The sequence below is a fragment of the Lepisosteus oculatus genome, chromosome 3 (assembly GCF_040954835.1).
Source record: "Lepisosteus oculatus isolate fLepOcu1 chromosome 3, fLepOcu1.hap2, whole genome shotgun sequence".
Taxonomy (NCBI): domain Eukaryota; kingdom Metazoa; phylum Chordata; class Actinopteri; order Semionotiformes; family Lepisosteidae; genus Lepisosteus; species Lepisosteus oculatus.
Window position 1 is genome coordinate 12,841,391 of NC_090698.1, and position 12,413 is coordinate 12,853,803.

The 12,413-nt window shown below is 39.1% G+C and overlaps 1 protein-coding gene across 4 annotated transcripts in view; it reads right to left on the bottom strand.

Moving 5' to 3' along the window:
- Positions 1-12,413, bottom strand: part of rfx3 (regulatory factor X, 3 (influences HLA class II expression)) — a 53,907-nt gene that overhangs the window by 16,446 nt on the left and 25,048 nt on the right. For all 4 annotated transcript variants that reach the window (XM_015340302.2, XM_015340303.2, XM_015340304.2 and 1 more), the window contains exons 4-11: positions 11,918-12,164; positions 6,747-6,821; positions 4,077-4,258; positions 3,474-3,593; positions 2,717-2,838; positions 1,554-1,669; positions 955-1,070; positions 44-198 (exon numbers count right to left, since the gene is read on the bottom strand). In XM_015340302.2, coding sequence (XP_015195788.1) covers positions 44-198; positions 955-1,070; positions 1,554-1,669; positions 2,717-2,838; positions 3,474-3,593; positions 4,077-4,258; positions 6,747-6,821; positions 11,918-12,164 — 1,133 coding nt within the window. The remainder of the gene's footprint in view (positions 1-43; positions 199-954; positions 1,071-1,553; positions 1,670-2,716; positions 2,839-3,473; positions 3,594-4,076; positions 4,259-6,746; positions 6,822-11,917; positions 12,165-12,413) is intronic.

Here is a 12,413-nt window from a genome sequence, read left to right on the forward strand (position 1 = left end):
ATGCAGACTGTGAACTTGAATAGCGGATGCAACATTGTCTTACTAGGAATAGGTCTAAGTACATCAGGGATGAGGATCTCCACCAGGGCCTGGTACATCACATGGTCGCAGTTACACATCCACTTCAGGACTGTCTCATTTTTGCACAGCAGGATCAGTTTTGATTTGGGCAGCCTGCCTTCAATTTCACTGACATTGCTAAGAGGAAAAAAATAAACATTACAGATGTTTTTAAAAATATCACAAAGGCCATAACTGACATGTGAGAAGACATGAGAAGACATACGCTGTTCTAGTATACCAGTGATACTTGCTCTGGGTCCTGTAACCACAGTGTCTTTTGGTTGTCTTTCAGCTGCATCACATAAATGAACCAACTGCTCACGTATTTTATCTCAATTCCAAATTTGTCCAGGCCTTTAACGATGGAAGAGTTCCCTAAAACCTGCATGGCAGTGGCTTTCAAAAACAATAATTCTGTTCCTGACTTATGATTTATGATTTTAGTTGTATGTTGAGCTTCTTGCTAGCAGATGAAAGCACTGCATCAATATTGCAGGCTGGATTCAATATAGGATAGAAGGGCCTTGCGCTGGCTAATACAACACATTTATTTAAAACAATATTGGACATTTACATATCTCCTATTTGTATATTAAGAAAAATTGTTTAACAATATAAGGAATGTATAAGTAACTTGTATTTCCAGAAAAAAATATATTAACTGAAAGAATAAAGGGATCTGACTCATTATAACAGTGGAGAGCCCTGATATTAAACTTTCATACGAGGTTTGGTATCTTGAGACAGTGGCCTATGTTCAGCCATAACTTTTACTAATTAAGAAAGTGAACTACGAGAGCGGGGTTGGTAAGAGAGTCGGAAGACCCTATAATTCTAGATACTTTAGTATTATAGCATTTAGGTTTTGCTCGGGTACGGTACTGTACAGACCTGTTCTCAGTGATGGTGGATCCCTCTAGTGTGACAGAAGGGGAGTAACGCCAGAAGGTTTGCCAGAGCTTCTCAATGAGGCTGAACTGAAGATTGACCACCACATCCAGAATAGCCTGGTAACCACAAAGAAAGACAGTGCGGCCTCCTACTTAAACACTGTAAGACTTCCCAATCCAGGTTCTCTGGATCGCACTAGTCTAGATTCCATTGTAACTGAGCTCTTAATTACATAAACAAACTCTTTATTGTGCACATAATTAGCATTAACAGACTTATGTTTTCAGCTCCTAAAGAACGCAGTTCTGAGTTACTTTCAGTTCCTGACATTAGGTCATGATTATAAGTGAGAATCTGTTCTCAATTGACTTACGTGGTAAAATAATGTAAAAGTCTTGCTTCTAAAATATAACCTGAAATTGTCTATTGTCAAAGGACACAAAAACAATAAAGAAAGCAAATAAGTAGTTTGATTAAAGACTTGATGAAATAGTTCAGAGCACTGATAGAATAGGAAGACAGGGGGTCCTGAGCAGTAGAAATGGGAAGTGCTGACTGACAGTACAATTCTGTGTTTGTGGTGAAACACGTGGACTTACCTCGCAGTGCTCTCTGTACAGGGTCTGCAGGGTCTTGATATCCTCAGGAGTAATGATGTCCATAATAGTATCGCCAAGGTCAAGCTCCACGAAATCTGGGAGTGCTCGAGAGGCATCTGTGTTCCGGAAAAAATGCAACTGTTTAATAAAACAGAGGACTGTGGCCTTGACCATTCAAGCACAAAGATGATTTTATACTATAATACATTTTAAATACAACAGGTGGGATTATGACAGCTGAAGAGGATGGTGCTCTGGCAGCAGATAAAAGGAATCTGTAAGAGAGGTGGCTTGAGTTTCCCATGGTATTGCACGTTACTTTGAATTCTTGTTCAATTTGCTAGGAGAAAAGTGTCTTAACATTTGGAGAAACAGAATGATCATTTTCTCAAAAATTGGAGTGTTGGTGCTGGAGTGTTTATTTTAGGGCTTAAATGAGACCATGTAAAAAATAAGGTCACAGAGTGTAGGCGAACCCAGTATACTGTACTTTTTCACAAAACACTTGCATTTTTCTTTGCCTGGGCTAAGCAAGTTTTAAACAAACAAGTTTTTAACTAGTAGTTCAGGTGGGTAGCGTCAGCATGTGTAGTCTGCAAAGGAACAAGTAATAGGTTATTCCACGCTGAAAAGAGAAGAGAGAAAACACACTTCTTCAGGTGTGAGAAAGACAGGGCAGACAGCAAAGATTAAATAGCACAGATGAACAAAAACGAGGAGGCAGGAGGGGCAGAGAGGCCACTCAGGAATTGCAAAGTGGAGAAGGGTGGAGAAAGGTGTGAAGTCAAAACCTGCATGAGAATAGAGAAGAGTAGAAGAAAATAAGTCTGTCACTGAGAAAAGGGGGGTAAAGTTTCTGCTTGAATCAGATATCAGCACTGTTAAGACATCTACAAGATATGTTTGACAGAAACCCTGTTCTGGGGTTTTGAGCAGATGTCAGTCACACATTTTGAGTCACGCAGCTGAAAAAAAAACTAAAAAAGATGCAGCAGACTCAAAATAAAAAAAAGTAAGAAAAGTTATGTGCAAAAGAAGGAAAACACAGAAGGAACAATATGCTGGACTGAAGGATAAGTACATATTAAAAGACATCATTGCACTGTCCTGTCACAACACATGCTCTCCTAACTGAGCGTCCTGCGTAGCATCACTGATCTTACCCAGAAACTGCTGGTGGTGCTGGCTCTGGGCTATGACAGTCTGCTCTGCTGCTGTTGGCGTGTGCTGTCCACTGCCTGCAAAGTTGTCCCCCATCCCGTCCACTTTCTGCACAGGCTTGTACCTGGCAAACAATAGCCACAACAATAACTACAATAAAGCTGTAGCAATTTGCTTCAGAAAGCATAAAGAGACTGAGTCTGAGAAGAAGACATTAAAATTCTCTTCACATGGAGAGACATGACACTTTGCCACAGAGTAAGATTCTCAAAGGCACTCGACAATCTCTCAAAGATTTCTTTCATGATATTTTAGCTGTCTGACCATTAGGCCATTAGCCCGTACAACCAACTGATTTGCTAACCATCCCATTGTCTCTAATTTACTGAAACACTTCAAACACAAGGGCTTGTGCAGTCCTAACAACAGCTTCTACTGACTCTTTCTGTAGGACATAATCTGCATAGGTTTAAGCACACCACAGTCAATGGTGAAACAAACATCAATTTTTTAAGAGTTTTTTCCAGGGTATTTGACTTTTTCCTCTAGGGATAGAAGATCTGCCTAATCTCATGGCTGTGCTCTGTGATATTGTGCCCCTGATGTCTGCCCAATGTGACTCTATACACATAACTCTGTGGTCCTTGGAAAGGTTGTTCTGTTCTGTGTGGCATCTCCTTGCAGTGTGCCACTGTGTGCTGTGATGGTGTACATATGGATGTTGGTTCTGTGTGGCACTGTGCAGCCTGCAGGCCTCACCTCTGTTTCTGCTGCACGGGCTGCTGCCTCAGGGCCATGTACTGCATGTCTTCTTGCAGTCGGTTCAGAGGGGAGTCTGGCTTCACACGAATCCCATAGTAGTGGTACTTGGAGTTGCCCCTGTTATCAGAGGATGTTGCAAAGGGACACCCTGTCAACTGGTTTTCTTATTATGATCATATACCTGTCCAGAAAGCTGGTGCCATCTTCCAAGACCATTTACACAAACAACGACCCTACAGTTTACATTGTAGAATATTATAAACACATGAATGTGTGAACAGTACAGTTACAAGACAAAACTACAACTTCAGTGTTGGTTAAAACAAAGTTTTAAAGTGAAGCAAAACAAGTGCAACATACATGATAGAGAAGTAGCTACAGGATTAGAATAATAGAACACGTAGCAGGACTTTAATGTGTCTGTGCATTAACATAATGAACTTAGCTTTGCTATCTGTCTTTGGTTTTACTTCTCTGCAGTTTGCAATGAGAAAAAGGTGTTATTGTCAGTTCATATCCATGTTTAGCCACTGTGGCAGGCACAGCCAATTTGGACTTAAACAGAAACAGTCCAACTTAAACAGTGTGCTTTAGACCAACCTGGTACCAAGTCTCCTGGTCCTCAGCCCCATGAAGATGGAGCGAATGAGTTTGCCAAAGGAGGCAGCATTGACAGGGTCCAGCTTCTGCTCCTGGCAGTGCCGCAGGTAGTGGTTGTACAGGGTGCTGCGGGGAAGGCTTACCCCCTCCGCTGTCTCGTAATTGTCTAGCAGCCACTGGAGCTATGAAACAAAAGCAGGACTCAGCACTGACACTGTCCCGCCCTCTCTGTCAGGCCTGCTTCACAATACAGAAAACCAACAATTTCCGATCTCAGAATCTTCAGCGTTCAAGGATAAATGTGATATCTTTTAATTGTTGGCTATTATTCTGCTTTCAAAAAAATCTTATAGTTGAGTTCAAAATTATTTTTCCCACTCAATTTAAATAAGGCCCCATCATCACATCAGAGAATATAATAACATCAATAGATGATCTTTGCACTAAGCTCAAATTGCCTCTACATATAATTAGAATAAAAGAAAACAGAAAACAGCAAGATAAAGTTGTTTCTGAATTATATAGGATTTTATACATATAAATTATAACAATTATAAATGCAATGTGTATAGACACTGCTCGTATAGGACTACAAGTGGAAGATATGTCATTATATCTACAGTTCTGTTATATTTTCTGCTGTGAAGATGGGTTCTTGTCTGCTCAAACATCATAGCTGTCTTCTAGAATTTCATCAGCCACTGCAAAATTCAACATTCAAGTTAATAACATACACAAATAATTTTTTACAGCAACATTTTACAGCCTCTTGCAGTTGAATTAGTTAATCAAAACTAAGTTTTCACAATATTATTACCCACCAATGAATTTTCCATGGCTTGCACAGAACTCTCCACTCATTAGGAGTGGAGATAGGTCTCTTTAACTATGCTACCAATACAGGCTAGTGACAATAATGGATGTCTATCAACTTGACTTTAAATAAGCCGTCCTTCAGGTGAGATTTTAAATCGAGGTCTTGGCTATTTGGAGTCAGTAAGAGAACTGTTTGTAACAGTAGGGATGCTGACTTCCGCTTCTGTCCAGACTTCCACAACGGGCTTGTTCACTTCAGACTGGCTGACCTGATCTGTTTGCATATAAAAGACTACCACATGACACACAGGTTAATGATGAACTTCCAACAGATGAAGGAAGCAGAGAACTGCCTCAAACAAATTACTGTGTAACTTGATGTCTCCATTGTGGATGGGACCAGATATATAATAATACTTTATTGAAATGTTTTTTTGTAATTTTATTTGAGTTCTGTTGGTTTAGAAGCAAACCCAATAGCAAAGGTCACAATTTCAGTGTTTTGATGCAGAGAGAATGTGTAAACAATCAAAAGCTGCATCACCTGTTGAACATAATTTTCATTCTGCAAAGTGTACACTAATGTTCAATTTTAACATTATGAAGCAAAGAACATTCCTAACTCAGTGCTGCTTGATTAACTCAATGGCTTGATCCTGTATTCTGCACATCTGTTTCAGCTACATGTGGTCGGACTAAAAGTAATCAGCAGAATTACTAAGCACAGATCTGAAAAAGAAAAGTCACTGAGATCTCATTCATACTGTGTCATATACCATTTATGGGGAGGTCACTTTTTATATGAGACTGAGGGCACCAAGACTAGTATAGCCAGAGAAAACAAATGTTCACAACATTAAAAACATAACTGTTGTCTCAAATATTAAAAAATAATGATTCACATACTTTAGGTATAAAGTTATTTAAGAGCCCTTTCTTCTGTATAAACAATTGGGCTGTTCCTTAATCCATGCATTTGCATGTTGCTGTAGAGTCATAAATGTATTTTCTCCAAGAATGTGCCAGTGAACATTAGTGCTTATCTGATACACTGATGGTCTTCTTATTTTTTTAATGATTCTGAAAAGAGAGACTTTTTGATTTAATGTGAAGCTATTCAAAACACATTTTTTGAAACAAATCAAATAAAAGGATTTTTTACTTTGAAAGGGTTTATGAATTGTCATGGAATTCACCTATTTCCTTTGGAACAAAATCCAAGTTCCTTTCACACCTAGAATGACAATTTACCACTCTTTCCCTATGTCCTCAATTCAGTTTGAACTGAATCTGTTAATGGGTCTAATGTCTTGACGTCTGATTATTAATATAATTAGTACACAGGACATTAGTAGTACATATGCATAATTAGTACACAGGATTAGCATACAGGACAGAACCTCCCAGTCTAACTCGTAAGCTCAGTGACGTCTGGACTCAATCCCACTGTCTAAACAAAACACATTTTCCCCACTTGCTTCTGCTCTAATACATGTGTGAATTTCAAGACACTTACAATAATTTATTTCTAATTTAAAATCTCAAACATTTGCAGAGTGAACAGCAATTAAACCAGTCTGCTTCAACGTGTTATCAGTTTAGTTGAGTGAGAGCTGAGCAAGATTGGAAAGTACTGTTAAAAAAGCCTTTCCCCTGGATTTAAATAAAAGCATGGGTCATATTTCCTCTTCTACTATCTTCTTAGTCCAAAGAAGGTGCAAAAAGGCAATCCAAAATGGCACATCAGATTTCACAAAGGAAAAGCAGAAGATGTTCAGGCTAGCAGAGCAAAGCATTTCTAGCAGCAGCATGGAAAAACGCAATTGCAGACTTCAACTGGTAAGAGCAACTTACATGGCTGTTGAGCAGAGAGCTTCTTTGAGTGGATAAGCCTTCAGACTTTTGGAGAGTCTCAATCGCCATTTCAATCTGACATATTGCAGAAACAAAAATAAAAAAAGAAGAAAAAACAAGCTGAAGACAAAGTAGCAACAAAAGAACGACACAGAAATCAGAGAGATTTTTAAAAAGATTGACAGAAATACTAAACGAGCACTGCTGACAAAGCAACCGCCCCCAACAAATTATATGCAGACTAGCAGAGCAGACTGTTCACCTGAAGAGAAAGCAGGGAGAATCAAACGGGAGGCAAAATGCTGGAAGATTTACTGATTACTTAGTCTCACATTTGTCATTGCTTTGAGTGAAAAAGCGTTAGTAAAAACTTAATGATTGACTTCAAATAAATTGTGAATTACAGCAGCCTCGGGACAGCATCACGTGACATTGACCTTCAGCTGGCAATAATGAAGTGAAATTACTGGGTTTTGTGTGTTGAATGTAACTCCTATTTCAATGTCTTGAACATGCCAATTTTACCTGAACCTAAACACCCTCCACTTGATGCAATAATTATCTGCAGATTAAGCAGACTGTTGAGTTTTGAATATCGACCTAGATCTCAGGCTAAGAGAGATGCCACATTCTGTGCCCTGTGGCCGGAAATAGAAGTTAAACACACAAGACCCCCTGACAGGCAGGCAAAATCATCACAGTTAAGCGCGGAAGTCTTCCATATACAGCTCATATATTCATTTAGGAAGTTGGCTGATGGCTTTATCCAAGGTGATTTAAATGCAAGACAATCAATGAACTGGAGCAAAAATCAACACTGCTAAAATGAAATGCAGAGTCTAAAACACAAAAATTATCTAATGTAATACTTGCCCATACTACAAATAATCAAGGTACTACGTACATTTCAGTACAGGATGTAAACAGTAAAACTACCTCACTGATAAGTATAAATGTATCTAAAATTTGTGCACAAAAAATCTAAATAAATGTATATAAAGACTGTGCAAAAAATGTAGGGGATAAACTTTATAAGATTCAGGCTGTGCACAAGAGTAACTGAATTGAATTTCTGTTGAAGCAGCCCTATCTAACCAGCAGAGGGCAGTGCAGGTTCACTGCTCTTTCACTCAACTTCAACCCACCACAGATGAATAAATCACAAGTTTCTTTTCAACAAATTGCAGGAACCCACTTGTGTCCTCATACACTCCTCATAGAACATGTTTTCTCATATAGCTGCAAGTGTGGACTGGATGTCTGATTTCAGTCAAATACTAAGACATCTCTAATCAATCATAAGATATAACTGATCCTAAATAAGTATCATTCAGTTCAGCGTGTAAACATCAAAATAACTGCATTTATAAGAAAAAAAAGCACTAAAGCAAAGCAATAACATCATAAAAATGATTAACTAAACTAACAAAAAGCTGAATGATACTTAAGCCAGAAATTGAAATGCCAGTGTTCCAGTGAGTCACATTTTTTTAACAAAAATTATGTTAAAAAATAAACAGTAAAAATGTTTATCTATTAAATGCCTGTGTTTATTTCACTATCTGTTGTAACTAATCCTAAAAAATGGCATTGCTCTTTATTGAGGAATGTTAGAAAATATTGCTGGCAAAAACTAGACAAGCAATTTTAAAAGGTTCATGGTGCTGGGCATGACTGCGGTGGCACTCTGGTGATATCCATCTTCTGTCTAACTGTCACCCCTGGGAAATGCCCCAGTGCCAGCAGTGCCCTACAAAGTGCCTGATGAGCAAAATCACACAGTGAAGTCAGCCCGATGTGAGCTGTTCTTGGATTGGCTTAAATAAAAAAAACACCCAAATAAATACAAGTAAGGCAGCAAAGCAGTGAGATACAGAGGAAACTGATACAAAAAAACATCTGAGAACATGCTTAAAAACAAAAACATCTGCAGGGTTACGTGTGCAGTTTCAGAGTTGGTGGCCTTTGGTAAATTTACATACCACAGGGATTTCTGCCTGGGCGTGAATATTATTACTAGCAAATACTCGGTGCTGTGACTTAATAACACTGTTCATAGCTTTATGTATGATATGCAATTGATGTAAATTTTATGAAAGCCGCATGAATTAAAATAGAAACAGGCAATAGGGATGACCTGTTTGAAGCATTACTTGCAATTAAACAGCGGGCTTCCAGACTTAATGGACGAGCATACACAGAAATACAGTGAGGCAAATATGAACTCATTTTCATTTTCTATGCAATCAAAAATGTAATGAGATCCCATTTAGAGCAATTTTGTGCCCCCAACACCTACCTCACGTCATAGTTTTGCATCCACATTATGTATGACTGAAGGAATTTTTAATTGTAACTAAACAAAAGCTAATTGTCAGAACACGGCACTGAGTGTCATACTGTACAGGATGGCAAAGTAAGTCTTTTTGTTTTATTCTTAGTATTTAGGTTTATAAAGCATAAGTGGTTAGCAACGTGTAATATCTGTAATATATAAAAGTACTATAAAGCCATATAAAAATGGAAGGACCTATTATTTTCTACCCTAGGAGCTTGTCACCCTACGCAAAGTCTGCACTACAGTTACTGAATTACAGATACAAATGACGCAGTAAACATCATTCAGTTCTTCTGTTTTCAACTGGCAAATGTTACAGCAATAACTTTACCTATTTTGGATACTGTAGGTTACATTCTCATTACTGCCCTAAGTGTCCTGTGATAGGGTTGTGAAGACCTTAGTTCTTTCTTTTAAGATGAACAGTTCCCTTGTCATTAATGAGGATCATTACTTAATCAGATCTCTCTCCTCATTACTGGCGGTGGTCACTAGTTGCCACATCCACTCTTGTATCACACTATGAATAGTTGCAAGAGTAAGATCATACTTTGGCACTGAAACCTCTTGCGGCTTCATCACAATTGTAAAACATCCACATACAGTAGGAAACTTTACAAAACTCCAGCGAAAACATATTTAAACAACATAATTCCGTCATAATACAAATAAGCATTTTTTTCCTAACAGAAAATCAGTCAAGCTGACAAACCCCTTTATATTTACTTTTGATTTAATGTTTTGCTTGACTGAGATTATTTTATAATTCAGTTTCACAGATGGCAAATTAAAACTGTTCTAAGAAAAGCAATGCACAGCAGTTCAGTTAATTAACAAACTAGCTAGAAAAAAGTGTCAATTAGAAAAAAATCACAGTGTTTTTATAGGTGACTTAGAAGTAGGAGGAGACTAATTATTAAATTCAAGAAGGGAGTTTATATTGCAAGTGTAAAATGTGTGGCAATGCAGAGATTCTGAAAGATGAATCACATCGGTCAACACAAACACAAGCTGACAATGTTTGCACAATCCATTTTAAAACAGGGAGCACAAAATTTTGCATTTTTATCATCTGAAGGTCAAAGCAAAATGAAAACTGTAAAGAGGTCGTAATTCCACAGGCTGTTCCTCTTTCTTGTTTCTCCTTCAGAAGTGCTAGGACAGATGGGCTAAATAAGCAGGGGTTTATTTTGCGACATTTATTATGTTCAGTGCTAAATATACACAAAATAAAAGGGCTGACCTGAGGTATAAAAAGTCCTAAGAAAAGAGCAGGAACTGTTCACAGCACTTGTGCAGTGCAGTGCAGTGCAGTGCAGTGCAGTGCAGTGCAGTTGCCATTTGCCTTGTTTTTAGATGAAATCAACCATTCTTCCCTGTGTGCCTATTATTGACACAGGATGGAATGGGGGATTCCCAGGAAGTGGTTTTAAATGGGATTATTTTGGAAAGTTTAGTTGAGGATAGTAGTATGGCATTGTGGTTAGCACTGCTCTCAGCTGTTGCATCCTGGGATTGATTCTAGCTTGGAATGGCTTCTGTTCAAAGTTTGTATTGCCATGTGACTTTTCTCTGGGTGCTCTCATTTCATCCCACAGTCCAAAGACACACTATCTATGTTAATTAAATCTCTAAACTGTTTCCTGTGTGAGTGTCCTGTAATGGACTGGCATCCCCTTCACGGTGCATTCTGCCTTGTGCCCATCGTCGGCTGGGTTAGGTTCCAACTCACTGCAAGCTTGTATTGAACTGAAAGGTGATTGAAAATGGGTAGAACAGCCCTTCTGACCAGGATTCAATACAAAAAATATGCACTCACTAAAAGTGATTGTTACATTTTCTTTTCTAAATGTGAGCACCTTATTAACTGTCCATTAATGGAAATGCTATATTTCACCCTAATACAGTTTCACAATATAAGCAGAGAAATTAGGATGTCAACATCTGACATGGCATATCATAAAGTAACATAGTAACACTTTATAGACATTACTAAAGCTGTCCAAAAGCACTAGCAGATACATACAATCACCAAAATTATTTTGAAGATAGTCTTTTCTTTGTTTAAAATGTAAGATCTGAATTATTAATCACTAAAAAGCATTGCATAAAATAAACAGGTATTTTATGTGTGATTAAAAAAGTATCAGTTTTCCAGCTGTTTTTCACACTTCAGTGTTGACTGCAATCCTAAAGGCTGTAGTGCAGGCAGCGCACCTGCAGTGCAGAGGGCACACCTGCAGTAATCCTGTAACCTGCGGTGCAGACTGCGTACTTAAAGCAGTTCCGAAACCTGCAGTGTAGACAGAACACTTACAGCAATCCTGAAACCTGCAGTGCAGACAGTGCAGCTGCAACAGTCCTGAAACCTGCAGTGCAGACAGAACACCTGCAGCAATCCTGCAGTGCAGACAGAACACCTGCAGCAATCTTGCAGTGCAGACCGTGCATTCACAGAAATCCTGAAACCTGCAGTGCAGACAGAACACCTGCAGCAATCCTGCTTTGCAGACTGTGCATTTACAGAAATCCTGAAACCTGTAGTGCAGACAGAGCACTTACAGCAATCCTGAGATCTGCAGTGCAGACAGCACACTTACAGCAGTCTTGAAACCTGCAGTACAGACAGCACACTTACAGCAATCATGAGACCTGCAGTGCAGACAGCGCACTTACAGCAGTCTTGAAACCTGCAGTCCAGACAACACACTTACTCACAGAAATCCTGAAACCTGCAGTCAATGCACTTACAGAAATCCTATAACTGGCAGTGCAGAACTTGACTGTGTAACTACAGAAGTCCTGAAATCTGAAGTGTTAAGAGCGTACTTACGGTGGCAGGAGAGGCCCGGGTAGTCTGGGTGGTGGGGTGGGCAGAGTTCTCCATGGAATTGCCGATGAGGTAGGCCCCAGAGCTGCTGATGATCTGCCCCCCTGCAATGCCCATGGGGATGCCCCCTGCCCCCATGCTGTGAGAGGACACCACTGTTGTCACCTGAGATGAACTTCCCTGGGTGTCAAAGTAGTTCCCCCCAGTGTTCTGGCTGTACATCTGTGCCTCTGAATACGAGTACGTTCGACTGTCAGTGGAAAAGAAAGAATGAAATAAACACGTAGTTTTAGCTTGTTGAAGCCATTTCATGGCACAGAACAGGCTACTGGAGAAATCGTATTAAAGTGGACCAAATTGGCCTCCTCTCGATGGTAATCATTCTTACATTCCTGACAATAAAAAGTTGCTTAGTGTCAGAAATGGCACACCTTACAGTAAAAGTTAACATTTACAAAGGACTTCTTCATTTTTAGTTTTGCTCATGCTCAAGTGTTCA